General features: G+C 42.0%; 1 protein-coding gene across 1 annotated transcript in view; it reads left to right on the top strand.

The window, feature by feature from the left end:
- Positions 1-20,397, top strand: part of camkmt (calmodulin-lysine N-methyltransferase) — a 98,292-nt gene extending 77,895 nt beyond the window's left edge. Inside the window, exons 8-11 of the mRNA XM_034607811.1 lie at positions 185-259; positions 8,506-8,569; positions 10,477-10,608; positions 19,819-20,397. Coding sequence (XP_034463702.1) covers positions 185-259; positions 8,506-8,569; positions 10,477-10,608; positions 19,819-19,911 — 364 coding nt within the window. The 3' untranslated portion in view covers positions 19,912-20,397. The remainder of the gene's footprint in view (positions 1-184; positions 260-8,505; positions 8,570-10,476; positions 10,609-19,818) is intronic.
- Positions 20,398-23,581: the final 3,184 nt, after the last annotated feature.

Raw genomic sequence — 23,581 nt, 5'->3', positions numbered from 1 at the left:
GAGAGAGGTGTCAGGGAGGAAGAAGCCCAAACTGAAGTGGTGAAGGACAAAAGACAAAAACCTGCTGCTGCTGCTGCTGCTGCTGATCTCTGTGCAGTTTCACCAACTCTGAATTTCATCTTCCACTCACTCTACAAAGATTAAACCTTGGTCTCTGTTTGTCTGTTGTGTGTTTGTGTTACAGGGTTGTGAGGTGGGACTGTGAGTCGGACATTTCAGCACTAGAGGGTCACTTTGACATCATCATGTGTGCAGACTGGTAGGCACACACACACACACACACACACACACACACACACACACACACACACACACACACACACTCACACTGATTCACCTCCGTCTGTGCGTTCATGGCATTAATTTTCACTTTTGCGGGACCCCCCACCAGCGCCTGGACCTTCCCTGCCTTTTCCACGCACGCGCATACATACACACACATACACACACACACACACAGACACACACACATATGCTGTGATGCCCGCCTGCCTCCATTTTACACCAAATTGCCTCGTTTTCATGCTTGGTGTCCCAGCAAATGGATGACTTAGGCAAATTGCAAATAATTGCGCCTTGACAAGGAAGGAGACACAGTATGAAGAAAGAGAAAGAGTTGAGGGCGGATGGAGGGAGGAGTAGAAATGGAGATGGAAATGGAGAGATAGAGCAACATAAATATAACAATTAGCCCATTGGTCATTGAAATGTAGATCTTGTAGCTAATGAAGAATTGCATCTGTTCTCTTGCCTCAGCTGTAGAGCGTGAAACAAGATTCATCAGGATTTTTTTTAGTGTTTGCTGCACCGTGACTTCTGTAGGAAAAATACATGAAAGAGAAGGTGAGAATGATCTGTGAAGGAAGTCACTCCTCTGAAATGTGATTCAAGTTATATGTGCTATCGTAAGAGATGAATTGCACAGCCTTGACTTGTTAATACGCAAACTCACACATGCACAAAGACAGACACACACACAAGGCTGCAGTAAAAGTGTAGGTTAACCTGCGAGAGAGAGAGAAAGAAAGAGAAAATAGACACAATCTTTTATATCCCATTTATCATATTTGTAAATGTAAAAAAAAACTGGTTTGAACAGCGATTCTTATTGTTGGTGTTTTCAGTCCAGGCGATATTTTGGCTGATCTCATCTATCGGTATATGAATGCAGATAAATTTAAAAAGCCGGTAGCCGATGCATGGATGCTCTACATGGACTCTTTACCTGTAGGTGAACAAAGCCTCATTGAATGTTGTCCCTCACCTTCACATGCACAATCTGTTTATTGAGAAAGCGACAAGTTGTCATTGAATAGAGACTCTGATTGTCTGATAGTCTGTGGGTGGGGGTCCTTTCACTTCATGCATTATACAGAGGGTGCAGACAAACCTGTGGTTGACCCTTGAGGAAGACGCAGGGGGGCGCATACGGAGGATTGCATGACCTCGGCTGGTCATTTTTGTTGAATAGTGAAATAATCTCTTTGAGTAACTTCAACATCTCACCCTCTGTGGATAGGTCAGAGCTCAGCCTTCTCACTGAGGCAGTCAACATAACTCAGTAGTGAAGTAACAGAAGTGTATGAGATTCACCCTGAGATGCTGAAGTGCTGCCCTGTCTTTGTTCATGTCTCTTCTATTGGTGGAGGTTGAGGACAGTTTACTTGAAAAAATATCTTATATATAAATGTATAGGTACGGGTATAAATGAACTAAACGTGGGCGGGTGGGCGGCAGGTGAGAACTGAAGGATGTTGAGAAATCAGAAATCAAAGCATCTAATCAGCCTCAAGGGTTTGTTTTATTGTGAAAGTCTGTAACATCAACTTTGACACCTCCACTCAGATAACTGTCACTACCAACATCAAATCAGCTAGAACTTGATCACATGAATGGTGAATGAATTCTTAGTGGCTTTGCTGCTCGTAAAATATGCCAAAAAGTATTAGCTGCTAATAGCCACAAGTCTGCTTCACAGATACTTCCCCAAGAACACAACTCAGCCACCTGAACACGAGGTCGAGGGGGACACCACCCAATAGATGTGGTGCCTGTGTCTATAGCACATATGTTAACAGGTCCAGATTTGATAATTGCAGGTAGGTAGGTGGAGTAAAGGTTTGCAGGACTCTAGCCTAAGGACAGGAAAACACGAATGGTTGTTTCCTGTCATGCAACTGTGGACCAGCACCTTCTTTTAGACAATTTCAAATTCTTTGCTGTGAGAAAACGGCATTTATGTCCACTTACCCTCCATCACACCTGCACGCTCACATTCGCACACGCACGGCTCACACACGTGGAGGAGATGGACACGCTGTTGGTTCAAGCAAAAAAGCACTCGACTATTTTCCAGCTTCACAAACACCGAACAAAACAAGCTTGTGTACAACCCGTGTGTGTCTCGATCTGCGCAGGCGAGTGCGTGTGTGCTAAGTGCAGCATTAGCAAATGCCGTTATCATTATTGTAATGTCACGGTCATTACAGGTAATAGTCAGGTACAGCACCCAGAGAGAGAAAGAGAGCAGGCAGCTAATAGAGGATGTTTTACAGAGGACTAGTGTATATGCACGTGTGTATGATAGATGGAGGCAGATAGAGTGAGAGCAGAGTAAATTGTGTGTGAATTTTTGATATCATGGGTTCTTCAGATTTCCCATGTCTCTCAGCAGAGGTGCTCGCTTTAGCCACAGGTCCGTGTGCATGTGTGTGTGTGTGTGTGTGAGTGCTGCAAGACGTTTCTCTGCCATCTTTTCTTCTCTCTGTGTGTGTGTGTGTGTGTGTGTGTGTGTGTGTGTGTGTGAGTGATTGTGTGATAATTGCAGTGGTCTTGGTTGAAGAGTGATGGCTCACCGATTAAAGGATGCGTCATTGTGATGATCACCTGCGAAAAGGTCAACAACGCAGCTTCCACTCCGATTAATTATAGCTCCTACCGTGAGAGGTTTGGTGAAGCATTGTGTGCGAAGAAGAAGAAGAAGAAGAAGAAGAAGAAGAAGAATTGTCGAGTATCTGAGTGGAGGTTGCTGTAAGAGATGTTGTTGAAGTAGGAATCTGCCTGAATGCTTGACCAACTTTTTAATGTGATGAAATTGCACCACTCAAAAAAGACATCAGGATGTGTGTCTTTTGTGTGATGCAAAAACCATGTGACACAATTAGTTTGGAGCCTGTTGTGGTTCATTATGAAACAAACACTGAAGTGTGACGTAGAACCGTGAAACATCCAGTTCACACAAGATCATAATGGAAATTTTATATATTTAATGGGCATTTTATTCCATTTAATTTTTTCATGGCTTTATCCTTTGGAAAGCACTTTTTAAATGAAATGATATTGTTCTCATCCTGTGTCGAGCTTTGAAAGAATGTTTAACTAATTAGTTTAGGAAATCTTCAAGTCTCATCAAGTTTCCCAAAAGTATAATCAGTCCATATCTGAGAGAGAAAGACAAACTGCAGGAGCACAGGCTTAGTGGAGGGCTGTGTGCCGTTTGTGTGTGTGTGTGTGTGTGTGTGTGTGTGTGTGTGTGTGTGTGTGTGTGTGTGTGTGTGTGTGTGTGTGTGTGTGTGTGTGTGTGTCTGTGAGAGAGAGAGAGCAGGAGAGAGAGAGGGATTCCTGCAGTGGGCATGTGGATGGCAGAGAATCCTTGGCTGGGATGTTGGCATCTCTACATTTTCCAAAAGCTGTCCATGTGGGCACTGAGATAAAACCTGGTTTGTGTGCGTGTGTGTGTGTGCGTGTACACGTGTTTGTGTGTACACGTGTTTGTGTACATTGTTTTTGTTCTATATCTTTGCCATTTGCACCCTGTGCGTTCACATTGCACCAAAGAGTCGACTGCAGATATGTTTAGATCAGGATCTTTGCACAAATAACTGGTACAAACACACAAAAGGAAATCCACAAACACATCTTTGTTGAAAGCTCTTAATGTATAATTTGTCACAATAAAACCATCCTGGACAGAAGGTCAGAAATCTGTAGAAAAATAAATAAACATGTAGCTGATGGATGAATCAAGCAACAACAATGTTTTCATTATGTTTAAAGATAGAACTATTCTTCATTAAAATGTCTAAAAACAACAAGTCCTTTATGCTACATTATCCAAAAGGTTTTCAACAAGTTTCAAAGAAAGTGAAATTCACAATTTTATTGAAGGTTAAGAGGCTAAATGCATAATAACTCAACTTTTCTCTACTTTGTCTATTTCTATCTTGTGATTTTTAGTTTTTTCTCTTTCTCAATCATATCACATCTTTAAGAACTGCATTACTTTGTTTCCTTTTGTTTGCCTCATGAACCGGTGTCAACTGTCCACATTAACACTAACTGAATTCCTGTCGCAGGTCTATAGAACCTTTTCATCAAGCTAAAGTAGCGAGAAAATGATTTTCCTTTCTATGAAACTGATTCAAATAAAGATTCAAATAAATGAAGATGCCAGATTAGAAAAACTATGCAGAGCCTTTCATATCATCGAGAGCTTAATAGTTCCAGCGAGAAAATATTCGATCAACATGTCATAACTTCTGCTGCTCACATCTCATTCATGTCGGAGCTGCAGTGGTGTTGAAAGCTGACGAGTATTCAGAGTTGTTGTGAATCTGCATTTTTTAGGCAACAAAAAGCTGATAGTGGATCTGAATGGTCCGCTCATTGACTTTAGATCAGATTTAGAAATTATGAACAAAACAGCCACAGGGTGCTCAGCCACTTAAACACGGTGAGTGTGAGAGGCATTCAACGCTAAGAAATGTGGAAGTCACAGTCAAAGAATGTGACACATTTAACTACACACACCCACACACACATGCCACACACTCTCTTGCATAGTCTGTAATAGGATGACGGAGTGAAACCAGTGTGTGTGACAGTTGTCGTATTATCTGTCTATTTAAGAGGTCGAGGTTAACGCACTCACTGCACTGCACTCCAGTCGCTCTGTATTTACTGTGTGCGTGCTTTGCTGTGTTTCTATTTGTTTACACAATCGCAAGGTTGTGTTGCTATTTCAGTTTTATGTGGCTTAGTCTTGTTTTGGCAACGACACAAGTAGTAATGGCGACTTTCGTGGATAGATAAAGATAAACAATCAGAAAGAAACGAACTGTATATTATTTAAATACTCTCTTAAGGCACAGTACTGTAGGAAAATACTACAATTAAATTCAAATACTAGAATGTCACCCACACAAAACCTGAAATACACTGTGTGATGCATTTTAATGTATAATTTCCTCTTGAAGAACTAAGTAGATGATGTCATGTGTTTCCAGGGTCTCACCCTTTGACAACATCCTGTACATTCACGTATGTGTCTAAGGAGACAAATATAGCAGTGATACTCACGCTAACTCACACGCTCACTCACACGCTCACTCACACGCTCACTCACACGCTCACTCACGCCCATGTTGTGCCCTTTGACCCCCGGGCCATTTTGACTAGAGTTCGCCCGGGCTGTCCTAGGGGGGGGGTCAGCGTGAGACAATAGGCCTCTGACAGTCTGAGGGCATCCGAGGTGACCTTAAAGGGGAAGACCACTCACGGTGTTCATGTGACAAAACAATAAACCTCAGACAGACGGTTTAACAGAAGGTGAAACATTCCTCTGAGTGGCAAAGTCTGTTATCCACATCAAGGGTGGGGAACCCTTTTCCCTATAAAGAACCATTTCATATATTATAATTTTGCATGTTTCTTTTATTGATGTAAAGCAATTTGTGATTTTGCATCTGTGAAAGGTGCTTTTAAATATATTTAATTTGCCTTCTTTCCTCTATCACATTAACATCTCTGGTTCTTTTTGGTGTGCCGTCTGATGTCAGATGATTGTTATGATGATGCTACTCACAGCTGAAGGACATGTTTATCTACCAATTTTAGTTATTTTCTTCTATAACAGAAGATTTTCTTTTGTATTTCTGAGTTAGTTTATTTTTTTGAGCCATAGTTAAAAACAATTACTCAATTTTGTGGGTGCAATAATCAGGTCAACATAACATACATGATTTTATTAAACTTACGTCTTACGCCTTTATCTGTCACTGACACAGCAAGTGTTAATATCGAGGGCTATTTTTCATTACATCCTTTTATATTATAATATAGTAGATTGTATATATTATCATTTTGTATGCTAGCGACCTGTACAAGGTGGATCTCACCACCCACCCAATTTTCTTTCTTAAATGGTCTTGAAGTATATCGACTGTAACATGTTTAGAGAAAATCTTGTCTGTGACTTGAGCTGTTGCCCTCTGCATGACACACTGTCCTTCCCCTACCCTGTGTGTGTGTGTGTGTGTGTGTGTGTGTGTGTGTGTGTGTGTGTGTGTGTGTGTGTGTGTGTGTGTGTGTGTGTGTGTGTTCCAGCTGTTGCCTCCACCCAACTACCTCACTTCCTTGTTGTAATTAGCTTTCCCCTGAACTGGTGTCTGTGGCAAAATAAACCAAACACAAACCTCTCACCTTTCAAGCCAAATAAACTTTGCCCCTCAGAAAGAATAATAAACTCAACACATACCTGCACACATCCTGGTTTCACTATTGTCCTGTAGTGCTTTGTAGTTCGTTTTTTTAAAGATCTACGTATATATATATATATATATCGTCTGGAAAAACATGGCAGTGTAGGTGTAGGCTGTGAGGAGATGCTGGCTCCTGTCTGGGATCAGAGGATTGTGAATGAGGAAAGGTCAGAAGCAGTGATTGGAAACATGCGTCCAGATTGCCACTCCACTGGACGGATGTTTGGGATTATGTCTAATCTGCTCAGTATTGTTGCATTTTAGTCAAATTACTCCACTCTCATCGGTGATAAATAGGTGCACACACACACACACACACACACACACACACACACACAGTGCACTACTTATGTGCATAATGGATTGATTTTCGTCATTGTGAACACACGACAGGTGTGATGATCAGATTTGTGTGTTTGTGTGTGTGTGTGTGTGTGTGTGTGTGTGTGTGTGTGTGTGTGTGTGTTGAACAAATCTCTCTCCCACACAGAATCGGACACTGTTACATAAAATCAGCTTGTTTTTAAATTGTGAATTATTTTGGGATGTTCTCATTTTGACTCCACTTATCTTTGCATAATCAGTTTATGAATCACTTTTTGTTTATCGCTGCAGTTACGTTGTCTCAGCTTCCTTGAAATTTGTATTTGACTGAATTTGAGAGGTAATTTAGGATATTAATAAAAAAAAACATATTATATTATATATACTCGTTTAGTTTACATAACTAAATAATAAGTCAGTCCCTATTGGAGTCTCATGTTTTTTCAACTTTTTGAAATTTAAACGAGTTCAGTGATCTGAAGAAAAGCTCAGTAAACATAAGTCAGTAAATTTAATGAACTGTTTAGTCTGATGAACAATCTTTTGCTTTTCATTCATGTTTTTATTTGAAAGAGTTTTAAATAGTGATTTGTTTGACATGAAGCTGCAGAGACTGAATCCTCCTCTAAATGTCACTGTGGTCATAATATTTTTCATTATTAAGAAGAGAAGCAACAATGCCGTGTTTGCATTATGGACATTTAGCGAGTTTACATCATGTATTTTCTATTCAAATTACAAAAAAATGATTATTTTGGAGAGTTTAAACTATAAAGCAATGCATGCTGGGAAGTTAATTTTCATTTGACAGTTTCTTTCACAACTTGATTTAATGAGTCGAGTGAACTCTCAACTCTCTGTATTCATTCAACCCATCATTTCAAGTCAAAGGACCTCAATTTAGAAAAATTCTCTAAGGTATCAAGTGGATTGAAAATAAAACTTTAGGCTGAATCATTTTGAAATGAAGGTGAGGAGAAAAGATTTGATGATTCTACTAATTTGAATTTGTGTAACGGAGCATCCCGGTAGTACCTTTACAATTCATGGCATGTCAATTATGTAAATGTACTTATCACATTAGGTGTGAAGCTGCACAAACATACAGCACATGCACAATCGGTCTAACTCCCTGTGATGTAAGCTACACAAGGTCTCTAACACACTCACATGAAAGTTACAGTACAATGTCGTTTAATGTGCAACGAGAAAAATTGCTGTTTTTTGTTCTTATATCTTCATATTAACTACAGAGCGAGCGACAAATTCAAGGTATTAATTCCACAAATCCAAGGTGCTTTGTAGCGCTTTGAAGTATCTCAGTAAAAGTGTGTGTGTGTTTGCATATAATGTGCATATGTGTGTGTGTGTGTTTTGTGGGCAATTGTGTCTTTGCACGCTGGATATTCTGGTATTCTCTGCAGTCCTCTCAGTGCCTCGACAGCAGGCCGAGGTGAACGCACATGGAAACTCAGACGTAAACAAAAAAAAAGAGGGAGCATCTTACTCATGCAAATTGTTTTTCCCTGCTTCTTGTCAGTGGATTTATTTGTAAACAAAAGAAAATAAATAGCCTGCTGCTTTATCTGGAGCTGCTATCGTAGGAATGCATTCTAACCTGACTCTCCCTCTCCCCATTCAGTTTGTTCCTCGACCAGTACAGAGCCAGCCTGGTTGATGCTATAAGGAGATTACTGCAGCCCAACGTAAGTGTGTGTGTGTGTGTGTGTGTGTGTGTGTGTGTGTGTGTGTGCGTGTGTGCGTGCGTGTGTTTGCCTCTGTGTTTCTACTGTATATATCTCCGCTTATCCCCGTCCTCTCTTCTGAGTCATAATTAAGCCTCGCCCCAAACCCTATACACATTAATGGTCTGAAAGGATTAATATCATGTAATTCTTTAATGCTTATTATGAGCGACTTGAATGCATCGCTCTGATCTCCATCTCTCTCTTTCATGCCTTTTTCCTTAATCACAAATCCGAGGCAACTTCTCCCTTTTGGCCCCTCGATAAGACCCCATGCTGTGACAGCCAAAGCAAACGGGAGGGAAGAAAGCAAAAGGCTGGAAGAGATAGGGTTGAGATTTATATTCATCTGAGGGAAGGGGGGTTGCATTTTAAGTACAGAGGCCAGAGTGGTGTTAGGGAATATCTGTTTATGAAAAAGAGATGAAAATGGCCCTGAAGGAGATAGGGGAGAAGAAGGAGAAAGAGGAGGGAGGAGGGGAGGAAGAAGGAGAAAAGAGATGGATGGAAGGGAAGGGTAGAGCTGAGAGTGGGATGGAGACGGGGATGGAAAATGAAGGCAGAGGAGAAATGAATCAAAGCATAAACCAAACCAAACAAGTAAAAATATGAAAGATTAATCAGAAACCTCCAGTTTCATAAACACTGTCCATGTCTCTCACTGTTTTCACCAGAACTACTTCCTTCAGAAACATAGTCCCTCTAAAAACTGCCTGCTGACTTAACTAAAAAGAATAAATCATACATTATTAATATTAAATCTAACTTGTTTCCAGTGTTGACACACACACGGTTTCTTCAGACATGCGCAGTAACGCCCACAGCGCATGTCTCGGTTGCAGTTAAATGCAACGAGCTGATGTGGCCCAACGACAGATACGACATCTGGCCATTGTTGTACATCTGTGTGTTAAGTCTCTTCATGTCTCTCGCTCTTTAATCCAGCGGAGATAATTCGGGGGCTAATATGATTTGAGTGTCGGCCATCAGACTGTCGCTGCCACAACAAGCGTCGGCAAATATTTAATAATTCGCTAAGCTGATTAAACAATTAACAAAGCAACAATTAATTCTCCCATCTAATGGCACTAATTTGTTGTTTTCTGACAAAGGTGGTCCATCCGGTGGGCTGGATCCCCCTTAATCAGCTGATTAGTGCCGGGAGGAATTTGGTCTGTTTGTTTGGTTTTTCTGTGTTTTTAGAGGGGGGGGGGGGGGATTGGAGGAGAATAAACTGGATGTACAGATGAAAAATCATCTGTCAAACACGGTGATCCTGCTGTTTTCACTGCGCTTGTGTTCTTTGAGCGTGTGTTGTGTCAATGGGCATTTATTTCTATGTGTGTGTGTGTGTGTGTGTGCGTGTGTGTTTGTGTGAGCATCCCCGCTCCATTTAATTAAAACAATAATAACACGATCAGCATGAAATAAAACTGAAAGCTGAAGGATTTCAAAGAAACTTTGAACCTCTTGGTAATCCTCTTAGTGTTTCCAGGACATCTGTGATGCACACACACTGTCTTTCTCTCTCTCTCTCACACACACACACACACACACACACACAGACACAGACACACACACACACGCATAGACACAAACACCAACACCCAAACAAGTCAATTCATGAGTAGACAAATTCACACCTACATGTGTGCTGCTCTCATATTTCCAGGGTTGATTGGATTAGTAGAGCTTAATTATTTTTGTTTTATGCCTGGTAAAAAAAACGGTGTTTGCAAAGTTAAACAACAAATCTTATGAGAAACGAACGGTGACAATATGTGTGAAGTTTCTCACTAAATGTTTCCGACACTATATCAATCATCACACTGGTGTTGTAACTCACCTTCCTGTGGTTTCCTCCCCAGGGCACGGCGTTGGTTCTGGCTCCGCTGCGAGGTGAAACTCTGAGGCTGTTCTGTCAGTTGGCCCAACAGGCCGGACTCTGCGTCTCTCAACACCAGCAGTACGACGCTCAGGTCTGGGAAGTTCACCTAAAGGTAAGAAGAATACACACAGGCAGTGACTCTGTACTGGTACCTGTAAAAATGAGACAATGGTATATGGTAAAGAGAGATTTACATGCAGGGAAATGTATTAATAAATCCAAATTCCCAGTGTCATGTCATCAAGAGTTGATATACAGGTAAAGCTTGTTTAACTGAGGTATGAATAAAATAATACATGATCACCAACTGCCTGTTTTTAGGTTCTAAGAAAGTCTCTTCTGCACTTTTCAGCAACCAGTTTGGAAATTAAAGCACAGATTCTTATTCTTTTGTAAATCTGCCTTAATATTATAATTTCATGCCATATATTTGTTGAGAGAGGTGATCGGTCACTGTAATAATTTCTCCCCCCGCAGACTGGAGGACACTATTTTATCTGAGGGTTACAGCCTCTTAAGAAACCAGAGACAAAATGCATTTAATTAATTTGCCTCTGTTGAACTTTGACAGTAGCAAATAGCCTGTTCGCATCTTATTATAATGGACCTGCCATGAAATGGATAAAAACCAGTTACTACAGTTCAGTTGCAGTCTAGAAAATGCTATTTAATAAAGGAACCAAAAACGATCCAGGTCACGTAACGTACACTTGTTAGTTGGTTTATCCTCTGATGCTAAAGCCTCTTTCACGCAGCATCTTCACTCTGCCTCACCGCTCTGTATAAACGTTACAAACATTACAACGTGGGGCGTTTGTTGTTAGGCCTCTGTGTGTTAGAGAAGTAGTCAAGAACCTGTGTGAAACAGAGAGGAGGCACAGGACGCTGATGCTAACGTGTCACACGTCAAGCCTCGGATTCCAGAGTGACGTCATGCTATTAAGAATCACACGCAGGGGTGTTTGGTTCAGTGTGAATGAGCTCTTTTATTTTATTGTCTTTTATAGCAGGATCTCTGTGTGAAAGTGAAACAGTTTGCTAGACACGGCGCAAAAACAAGCTGCCTTAACTTCACAATGTGTGAGAGAGAGAGAGAGGAGAGAAAAGCCGAGTGAAAAAGAGAAAAAGAGTGGCAGAAAGCACACGAGCAGGCAGTGTTAAAAGAAGTGGAGTCCAGCTGTTATCTCCATTACACACACAGCTACAGAAGAACAGGACAGCAAGGAGCGGGCTAAATTGGTGCACACATGTTCACCTACACTGGTGGGACAATTGGACAGACTGGCCATTAAAAAGCCTGTTAAATTGCTTTAACCTCAGCGAGGAAAAAATCTCACTGCTTCTCTCCTTCGCTCTGTAATATTTATCCTTCTTTATATTTGACATGAACGATCACTCACGCGTTCCATGAGTGATCCCTTCGAACTACAGGCGGCCACAGCATCGGTGGACACTGTCCTCTCACGCTGACTGATGACATATTGTTAATTAAGATACGATAAGATAAAAACTTAATTGATCCACACACCGGGGGGAAAGGAAACAGGACAGGATAATAGAAATATAAAAATATATGTACATTATATACACCTTTTCACTGTAGTGGTTTGAAAGTTATAAGTTAAGTGCAGTGGCACAGGATTGTACGAGCGAGTAAAAATCTGTTTGTACAGAAGACAAAATGTTTGTACATAAACAGAAATGTGCAAAAAGTTATTTTCTGTAAAAAAAATAGTGAAACAAGTATAAGTAGGGACTGACTCATATCTCTTTGACGTATTTCACATTAAAATTAACGTGTAAAAGCATTTTTTTAATGCTGGTAAACCCGCTAAAAAAGGCAATTGACCCGTTGCCAGTAAAGGAGTTTTTTCCGGTGCATCATGTTTGACGTCATGAACCCGCTGGAAACTGAGAAACTCCATCACCTCGCTGTCTCACCAGTGTTGCATCTTGCATGTTAGAAAATAAATGTTGTACGTTGTTCCCAATATGTAAAAAACAATAATGGCATTTGTGGGTATTTACACACCAACGCTCGGAAAATTCCACTCGCGTCATAACGTCGAGCCAGAAAAGCTCGAGACTCGCAAAAGCCCCCCCCCGGATGTCACGTTTCCATCACTGCCACTGACTGACTGCAGTTTTAACCATTAGTGTGTTTCATCAGTGGCAGTTGCTCCTTCAAAATGAATTGACGCGAGCAGTCAGCAGGGGGCGTTTTCAGGCAGCGTAGCCAACTTAAAGCATTCGTCGCTACATTTACCGAATTCTCACACCACTTTAGCGAATTCCTTTTCAAAAAGTACCGAGCGACAAATCAAGCGGCTTTCTGGACAAACCTCACCTCAGCACACCTCCCTCTGTGGCCACTGTGTTCAGTCAGAGGCACAGAGGCGGAGCAGGAGTCTGGTACTCAGACAGAGGTTGTGCACTGTGACAGATAAAAGCGGCACTGGAACCCCCGAACTGTTCTAGACATTTTCCAGAGGAGCTGCATGTGTGACCGCAAGTGACTGAATCAGTTGAGCCAGACGTTAAATGGATGTTACCCTGACAGCTCATTTTCTGGAGAGCAACCTGCTGAGCAACCGTCCTCTAAACCGAATCATAAATCTCCAGTAGATGAGAACATGCAGGAGCAAACTCCAGTTGTGTGCTGACTTTGTGAAACTCTGGACAATGACACTGTCTGAAGATCATACGTGAGATAAAGCTCAAATAAGAAAGACACTTCTAACTTTCCTCCAAACAGTAAAACATTAACGAAGAGTAAGAGAGAAGCAAAAAGATAAAGAAACCATCTGACACCAGGCTGAATGTTGAACAGGACAAAATGACGTTGTGAATATTCTAATTAGACTATTTCAGCTCGACAACAGTGTTCAGTTGTCTCACAATTTCACATATCTACCAAACAAAGCCCAGGTTTTGACCTAATCTTGTTATGGTTATGCTTTAGCGGACGAAAACATTTGGTTAAGCTTGTATTAAATGTACTTATTCTGTGTTAAACCAAAACCAGCATTTTTTTAATAGCCAAAAAGGTTTTCAAGGAGCCTAAACCAAAGACCACATGGGATGTGGGACTCACATCCTGATATCTGGTGCCCCTCGTCCACCCAGACCTCCTCATGTCACTGGAGAACACATTTCAGGGGAATAAATCTCCTACTAAACATGGACAAGGACAAAATACCGGAAAACCGGGTTTCGGTCTTGGAGTGGAAGCGGCACAAGAAGAGCTATAGAGTATAGAAAAAGGACAAAAAAAAAAAAACATGACTTAGAAAGAGAGAAGAAAGGAAGGTTAGAGGAGAAAGTCAGGAGTTAAGAGGGAAGGAAAGAAACAAGTGGGATCTGTAGTATTAAAGTGGATGCTGTGATTGCCTTTGATTTAAAAGAAATATAACTTTGTTTGAAAAAGCTGCTGAGAGAATTGATTAGGCCTCAAGGCCACAGAATACAGTCACTGAATAATTCTAATGGTTCAGCACCTCAACCACTCGGGAAAATTGCCACTCAGACCTGTTTTAGTGATGAGAATTGCTTGACAACATAATGACTGCAGTGTGAACAGTGGAATAAATTCAGAACAATATTGATGGGGGGGTTATAAAAAATCACCCTGAAATTATGCCGTTTTTTTTTTCTTTCTTCTTCTTCTTCTTTTCTTTGGTATTCGGCGGGATTGTCACATCATTCAGCTCACTTTTTGAAATGCACACTTCCATCTCAGTAACACACACTGTCGCACAGACACACAAACAGCGGGGTCAGGTGCTGCACTCGGATATGAGGACAAGTTGAAGTGGTGCCCCCCTCACAACTGAAGGTGATTAAGTCGCCTCTGCTTATCTTCTGATGAACACGGAACAACCCCTGTGTGTGTGTGTGTGTGTGTGTGTGTGTGTGTGTGTGTGTGTGTGTGTGTGTGTGTGTGTGCCTGACTGACCATTCCACACACACACACACACACACACACACACACACACACTGTGCACACAGCTAAGAAACAAGCTATATCGCAATCCCACACAGACCAGACATCACTCAGACAGCATATTGGCTAGACATTATACACAAACACACACACACCACATGATGATATCACAGCGAAACATTCACTGCCACCACACACACACACACACACACACACACACACACACACACACACACACACACGTCCAAATGAGCAGCTGCTGCTCATTTACACCACAGATTAGCTTCCTTCAGCTATATTTACTTTCAGTGGATGGACCAAGAAAATGCACATCAGACCCGACAGCAGAACACACACTATGGATTTTCTTTCACTGTGGCTTAAGACAATCAAAGATTGTTTTGAATCATCTTCTCCAGAAGCACATGTACACTGACTGAGAGAAAACTGTGGAACTGAAAAGCCTCTGTTGTTTTGTTTTGTACTGAGAAACAGTTTGTAAAGAAAATACTTACTGTTAAACTAAATTAACTTTTTACTGTCGCTGCCTTGTTCTAATTAGATTAGGGGGAAAAAAGCTGCCATCTACATTTTTTAAGAAACTTTCACTTTTATAAACTTAAATCTTGTAGAAATATGTTATGAATATATTATATGATCTATGATTTATCGTTATTATATATATTTTATTTTGAACATCATCATAAATCTGTTAATTTGATCAGTAATTTGCAATAATGTAAGACAATTTTAAAAAAAATATTAATTTTGCTCTACAAATTTCACAATTAATACTTTTCATAATTACTAATTACTACAGAATCTAATTAGGACCGGATTCTATAAATGGGACCAAACTACACAGTGTAGCTCAAAGTCAGTGCAACAGGGTAACATGATTAAGTGATAACATTATAAGTATAAAAGATTATACATCTCCCAATTTTTGTCAAGGAATCCGTCTGCTCCCCTGGAAACACAAGCACCTGCAGCCATGCAACAACATCATGTAACTGCCGGAGTTTCCACGTGTGTCATTTTGGCCGAGTTCATTTCTTTTCATGCTCCCTCGGCGACTCACCGGCTCCTCCATCTGGCACAGACGCTGTTAAACAAACGTACACGCGGTCGCTGTAGCTGTGGGTTCGCTGGCATTCCTCACTGTGCCAGGTTTGACACACACCAAATTTCATTTTGTTCAGAATACGCTGCCCATCTCGACGTTTGCTTTTCCACGTGTGCAAAAAGAGAGAGTGTGGAGGTTTTTTCTTACAACCCATCTCCAGACCTCCAGCTCTGCAGTTTTTCACACACACACACACCCACACTTTTGCTCCCTGACACAAACACTCGAGGGACTGCCGACAGCAGGCGGGCCCGATGAGCAGCGGTAGTGTGTCTAAGAACGTTGTGTGTTTGTATTTGTGTGTGTGTGTGTGTGTGTGTGTGTGTGTGTAAAGCGTGTGCTGGGACGGGCAGACAGGGCTAGCGCGTTATCCTCTTATCCCCACTGTTGTGGAATAGAGAGGCAAGCAGCTGGAGGGACTGCAAGCAGCCTGATAATGCCAGCGCTATTTTCTAACCCGCCATCTTAATCTTGTTACTCAAATGGTTGTGAAGAGAGAGTCATGAATTTTAATTTCTCTCCAACACACACACAACTCCAACACACACACACACACACTCACACACACACACACACACACACACACACACACACACACACACACACACACACGGGAGAGAGTGTGTGTGTGTGTGTGTGTGTGCACATGTGCAGATCCCCCGTCTCTCCCACATGCATTAATAGTATCCCCACTGTGTCCATGCACTCATACTCTACTTCTTTCTGCCTCCCTCCTCCTCCTCCATTCTCTGACATATCTTCCCTCACCCCTCTCTCCCCTCCCTCCCTCCACTCCCCTCTATCTCCCCATTTCCTACATCACGACCCACTTCTCTATTTATTCAAGCCTGTCCCTCTATCCCTTCCTCTACTCATCTCTCCATCCACCCAATCCCTCATTCTCTGTTTCCTAATCCTGCCGAGAGAGACCCCAGACATCCGGTTCATCCGTCCCTCCCTTGTCTCGGCCCCCCCGACCCACCCACCCACCCTCCTCCTCTCTCTCTTTTTTCCACCTTGTTCACTTTCTCTCCTGTCTACGCAAGTGGGGCAGGAATAAACGAGAAAAAGCAGGAGGCAGAGAAACGGAGAGGCGAAATGAGAGCGCGAGAGGAGAGGGAGACAGAGGATGGGGCAGAAGTGGCAACAAAATAAATGACTTGCACCTCGGAAAGGGGAAGAAGAAAAAGGAGAAAAGATTGTGGGGGGGGGGGGTGGTGGGATAGGGGGTCGGGTTGAGAGCCGATTTAGCCAGCCACCCATGAAGCTGATTAGGCAGCCTGCGATCAGGAGGAACAGCTTTGCTTGTTAAACTTTTCACCTCTGCGAGCTCTCAGCCCTCACCGCGTTAAGTCCACCCCCCCCAACCACCTTCCCACCCCTCCGCCTCTCTATCCCTCCATCCCTCCATCTATCGCTCCTCGCTCCTTCCGCCTGGTAGAATTTGAATGTGAATGCTGGCCATGGTCCCCATAGCAGGCTTAGCACAGGGGGCAGGCAGCTGCCCCTCCACGCCCAACCACCCCCTGGGCTGTCTGCTCTCCCTCTCTCTCTCATTCTCTCCCTCTCTCTCTCTCTCTCTCTCTCTCTCTCTCTCTCTCTCTCTCGGAGGGTCACAGGTTCAACCACTGGTCGGTGCCTGCAGGGATGGCCACAGGAAGATAACACACATGAAGGGTGCTTGGGGAGAAAGGGAGGGACCGAGTGAGGGAGGCCGACACGAGCACCGCGTTCATATTCAGCTACATGGGCAGAAACTGCGAGGGAAATAAGGCTGAATGAGGAGAGATGACGTAGAGGAGGAGATCACTCACTTTCTGAGGAGAAGGTGTGGGAACAGGAGAGATGATGTAGAGGAGGAGATCACTCACTTTCTGAGGAGAAGGTGTGGGAACAGGAGAGATGATGTAGAGGAGGAGATCACTCACCTACTCAGGAGGACTGGCTCAAATAATAGCTTGTCTCCTGAACATGTAAACAGTTGTACCTTTGCAAAAAATGGACAACAGCTGAGTCAGCAACGCTTGTAATTGATTATCCATGTTGTGTTCTACACTGGTAACCGAGGATAAAGACAGTTGTGTGGCAGAGTTGAGGCGTTTTCTAATTAAAACAGATGTAGCAGGAGATGCAGCAGAAGCTGAACCAGGTTAAATGTTGTTGCTTGATGATGATATCAATTTATATTTTCTCTGTTAGATTTATTTATCTGTTTATTTGTGTTTTAATTATCTACGTGTATTTTAAATTTCCTTACTAAGCCCTTAGATCAACCGTTTGTTCTTAAATTTGCTCTATGAATAAATTTGACTGGACTCCCCCCCCCCCCCCTCTGTGTTGGCAGCCCGGCTGTGTCAACATAGTCGTCTCTTTGAAATGAATAGGGGGCTGAGTTTTTTCATGCAGTTTTAATGCCAGCCTGAGCAACACCCAACCAAATGAAGCTCCAAATTCTCCAGTCCTTTCAAACGTGTGATAGTTAGACGTCACCTGCACAGACACATACTGTACATCCATATGTCCTGTTCATTTGTGTGCACGTCTTAATGCAGCTGAATAAATCAAAGGACATGCAAGTATTGCCAAAACTAGATGTCTTCCTTTTTTTTAAATGGAAGTAAGTTAAAATTAACAATTACATTCTGCATTAAAATACTTAAAAGTTTTTATTTCAATGGTGGAAACATTTGACTAAATGTAGAACAACTGCAAACCCAGAGTGTTATGAGCGAGAGAAAAGAATCTGACCTAATTTGTTGGGAGAACCGCCCACAGTCGGCGGGTGAGCTCCTAATGTAAGAAGGTTGAGGTTGGATGGAGGATCACTTGCACACAACTTGGAGGCCGCTGACGGAAGTGGATTGAGGGTCAGTCTGAGTTTCTGTTTGTTGTGAAGAAACCTTTTCACACAGTCCTGCACTATCTTGTTCTCACCTCACACACACACACACACACACACACACACACACACACACACACACACACACACACACACACACACACACACACACACACACACAGACATACACACACACACAGACAGACACAGATGTACACACACACACAGACAGACAATCACACACTCTCACATGAGCAGAACCACTAAACTCACTTTCACAAGTCTCTGATCATTGGGCGAGACGCTGAGCGAGCTGATTAGTGAGTGCATACCCAAACTGCCAAGTCTGCTTAAAAGGGCAAAGAGTGGGCACAACATGGACACCCCACAAAGCTGTGTGTGTGTGTGTGTGTGTGTGTTGTTGCAGGGGTGTGCACACTAGAACTGGAACAATTAGTTAATTACTGAGTGAATAATCAGCAACTATTTTGATAATCAATTAATCGTTTTCATGCAGTTCTGTTGTCTCGAATATCAGGATTTTTCTTGCTGCACATGAACAACTTTACAACTGAACTTGAAGCTGTGGGTTGTTATAATGTGAGATTTTCACTATTTTGTGAAGTTGTATTAACCAGAAACATCTTTATTCAACTATTTAATCAAACTAGAAGGGCAAAAGGGTTCATACCTCAAGGCCCAACAGGCCCCTTATCAAAACACACTTAAATTCACTACATCTGGATTTTTATTTCGATCAGCACCAAATTGCACCCACTCGTAAATATCAGTCCTCTAATCATGCCTTGTTAGCTTTGTCATGAAGATCCAATAATTGTTCTCTGAGAATTTCAGGAAAATGTTCCTTAGTGCCCTTCCTCACAATTTTAAAGACTATAACAAATAAAAATCCTGGATCCCCCCCCTGATCTAGATCTAAACCAGAATTTAATGGGTTCTTTACTGACTTATTCTGCATCCTCCCACCAAGTTTCATGGTAATTCGTCAAGTAGTTATTGTATAATCCTGCCTACAAACCAACAAACAGACTGGGGTAGAAACACAACCACCTGGAGGAGATAATAACTTGCAAATAAATCAATAATGAAAATAATTGTCAATATCACCAATGCACACATTACTGCAGTGCACTGTGATGATTTTATATATGTAAAAATGGGAGATTTAATTAAATAGATTGTGTGTTTAATGTGTATATTTGTGTATAAGTTTAACTTTATTTAATCAAATCCCTCAAGTTATGTGATATATTCACACTAACTCAACATGATCGAAAACACTTCACTACATGTGTCCCTTTACATTTCAATTTTCTATCTGGTTGAATCTAAATTCATAATTCTTTTGTGGAGTCTTTGGTGGTTGAGGATTTCCGTGTGTTGTGTTTTCCAGATGCAGAGAGAAGGGAAAGAAGCCTACGACGAGAACATCCACTATCCTCTCCTCCTCACGCTGACCAAAGGACCGGTCAGCCTCTCTGTGTGAAACAAGTGAGCCCTCGTGTCCACCCGGTCCCACACTGACGCCACAGAGGAGACGATGAGGTCTGAGTGAAAGGAACAGTATTAGAAAAACACTGGGGCTGCGTTTGTCTCGGTGTCGAGTCAAACAAATCATGCCGCGGTTGTATTTGAGACAATTTTATATTTACGTCGGGCCACTGAGAGAATTTATATTCATATTTGAGTGTGTTTGTTTTGTAGTTTGAAGTGTTGGTGAGGAACGATGTCAGTGGGGACACATTTACTGTAAGTGAGGAGGAAGAGGAAGAGATGGGCACATTCATACCTGTTCATACCTGTTTTAACCATCTGCCATGTGTCACTCAACCCTTTGGTTAATCAGCCGTCCAGGAAGGTGAAGCAGTCAGTCACCATCACAACCAACAAGCCAATCAGTTTGTTTGGTCATTTTAAGTAGTTCAATAATCAGTGACACTGACTTTTCCTCAGGCTACATTCATACTACTCTGTTTTCTCTGCAGTTGGTTGGTTATTTACAGAAAATAATACGAACAAGAAGAAACAAGGGTGAAAAGCAAGACTACAACACAGTCTCATACTTCCTTTAACCAAGGCCAGCAGAGTTTAGTGTGGACGGCATTAAACTTAAAAACGTAGTAGTGTTGATGTAGCCTCAGTCATTCCTACTGACGAGGGGTCAGTCATTCAGTCAGTTGACCAGTTGGTATCAACCCCTGTCACTGTGTTTGTGGCCCCAGCTCCAATACATTCACCATCACAGACTGTGGAGCGGTTCACAGTTTCCTTTATTCCTCCCGGTTCCCTTCTTCTCCCACCTTTATTTCCCCTAACACAACTCATTCACTCAGTCAGAGGTCAGTGTTCAGATCAACACAGTTTATTAAAAGGGTTTGTGACGCGCTGGTGGAAGCTCAGAGTCCGAACCACCTTCAGGTAGCGTGTGTGTGTCTAACGAGAGACAGAATACGTGCACATGTGACTCCTTACTACTTGCATTTATTGAAAAGTGACCCCAATACTGTGGAATAGATTAAAAAGGTCTAAGATGTGATGCACGGAGCAAGATGTCTGTGCATCAGGTCTGTTTCTGTTTCTGATGTTTCTCATGCAGACCTGTCCGATGGTCTCTTACCTCTTTTCTGCTGTGACTGAAGCATCGTGCTCCATGTTCATGCTTAGCCACGCCCATTTAAGATGACTACAAATGGTATACTGACAATTTATATGATGACATATTGATACATAATCGTTTAATGGTTTGTTCATTTGTTATTGATTAAGACTTTACATTCTATATATGACTATTTCTTTCTGTTTCTCATGTTATCTCTCCAGAAGGAGGGAAAAGGAATACTACAGTATTCTTTCTGCTACTATACAGATAAAAGACATCATACAGTAACTAAAGTGCAGCCACACAGTATCTGTTACCACAAGGATATTAAAATAGGTTGCAAAAACATTTTCAGTATGAATGTAAAACCAAAAAAAATGCCTGAAAAACAACAATATTAAAGAGAACAAGCAGCTGGAACCAGAACACAACGCAGCCACAACCAGTGGGCATGCAGGAGGAAAATATGATTTCAAATTTATAAAATACCATCGTTTTTTAAAGTCCCACAATCTCGAGATTAAAAACGTTTACACATCAGCGGCCAACTCTCGATCCTCTGTTGGCCATGTTTTCGATCAACACAGTTTTACTCAGGTCCCTTGCATTCAGCGCTCTCTTCTCTCAAGTGTTATTGAAAAACATGCCGAGTGTTAGCCGGTCACTCAAGCCTGAAGTTGTACCTATCACTGGTAAGGTGTTTCCACATTTCACTGTGATCCACGCTGTACACGACAGCCAAGAAGCTATGCAGTATCTCCCAGCGGCTGGTGTTTACGTGTCTCATGTAAAGAAAAAAGAATAATCCACCTCCAGAAAAGAGCAGTATTCCCTCCGTGTACCTGCTCTGAAAGGTAAATTAATCCAGTTTTATCAGTGCTCTCGAAGCTTTGAGGACTTAAATTGCATTGCAAAGGTTCAGAAGAGTATTTAACTACATTTTTTGTTATCTGTAATGCAGTTAGCTGGATACCTTTGATACCTGTGGGCTAACACACTGTAGGAATACCATCCCTACAACTGTGACTGTGAGACTCCATCACTGTCTGGTGTGACAATCACTACAGCTAATAGCAACGCCACACTTCGGCATCGGTCTTTTGCCGTTTACTGTGACGTCTGCATCGCTGCTTCTTCTTGCGACATCGCTGCTTCTGTCAGTGGCAAAAAATGTTCCCCTGTTGAACCCATCAGCTGTTGTAATGTCCCGTTTACATATGGACCCCGTTCAGACCTGCTATCAACACGCGTCCTGAGTGGTCAGCTCTAAAAACAGGTCTGATCAGTCGAACCACATGTGAACACAAACGCATCCTGGGCCACGAGTGCCTACTCAGCTGACGTCCTCTGACCTGCGACAGTTAAATTGATTTCAATCTCAATTCGAGTAAGAACAGCTTCATATGGTCTCCGCGTACAGACATGTATGTGATTATTTGCATATAGAGCGGAGAACTGGGATCCAATCACAAGTGGTCACAGGAGACACATTCAGGACACATTTTAATACCAGACGAACGTGGCGCCGTCCACTTGTGATGGGATCTGTCAGGACGGATTGTTTGTTGCCGGGTCTGAACGGGGCCACGAGGCTGCTGTTACCTCTTGTTGTGATATTAGTGCCGCGTGTGAGGAGACTTACCACTTCTCACTGTGACGTCAGCAGAAGGACAAAGAGCTGCTGATCGTCGGTGTTACTCAGAGACGTCTTTACAAGGATTTGATAATGTTAATATAACAGTAAGAGAGAGATCCTGTGTTGCAGGAATCTTCTGTTCCAACACATTTATGACATTGTACTGTGAGATGTTGTGAAACAGAGCTCATTGATTTGTTGGTCCTTTGCCGGCGATGTCCACACTGATCCTGATAGATTTCAACTAGGATCTGGTTTTGGGCTTTTTTTTCCACAGCTAACCACAAAAAAACTGAACACATTAAAGTGGCTTTGTGGCATTTTGCCGCAAATAGAGACAATTTGGTACAACTAGCATGTGATGTGCTTTAAAGCTGCTGGCCTTAATGTTCTGTGCATTGTCCAATGCATTAGCTTTTTGCATTTTTATAATGTTTACTGAACTGAAAAATGCAATTGAAATATTTCCATTTATCTATAGTGTGGACATGGCCTCATGTAGTGAGTCTCATCAGATTCCCTCTGCGTCAGCGCCACCAGTGGGTTGAATGTAGTTTGCAGTGAGTGATGTTTTTTGTGAATGAATAAAATTAAAAGCATTTTCTTCAAGAAACTTTGGACTCTGGACTCTTTTTTCTTTTCAAATTGTAAATAATTATTTAACATTTCAGCTTCACAAAATAAAATACATGGGGGATAATGGATTTTCTGTCATCCGTCTTATTTCGCTGACCTGCTCGACAAAGCTTCTTGTGTGTTACATTATTAACAATCCAGTGTTAAACGCTCACAGATTTAATAAAGTTTCCTTCAGGGCCCAGATCGGCTGTGGCCTGTCTTTCAAACACAATGGCCTCCTGCAGGCTAAGCTGGTGCCAGACAAGGTAACACACACACAGATACACACACTTAGTGCTCACA

The sequence above is a fragment of the Hippoglossus hippoglossus genome, chromosome 15 (genome assembly GCF_009819705.1).
Source record: "Hippoglossus hippoglossus isolate fHipHip1 chromosome 15, fHipHip1.pri, whole genome shotgun sequence".
Taxonomy (NCBI): Eukaryota; Metazoa; Chordata; class Actinopteri; order Pleuronectiformes; family Pleuronectidae; genus Hippoglossus; species Hippoglossus hippoglossus.
Note: the sequence above shows the minus strand (reverse complement) of the source record. Positions and strands in the feature narration are given on the sequence as shown.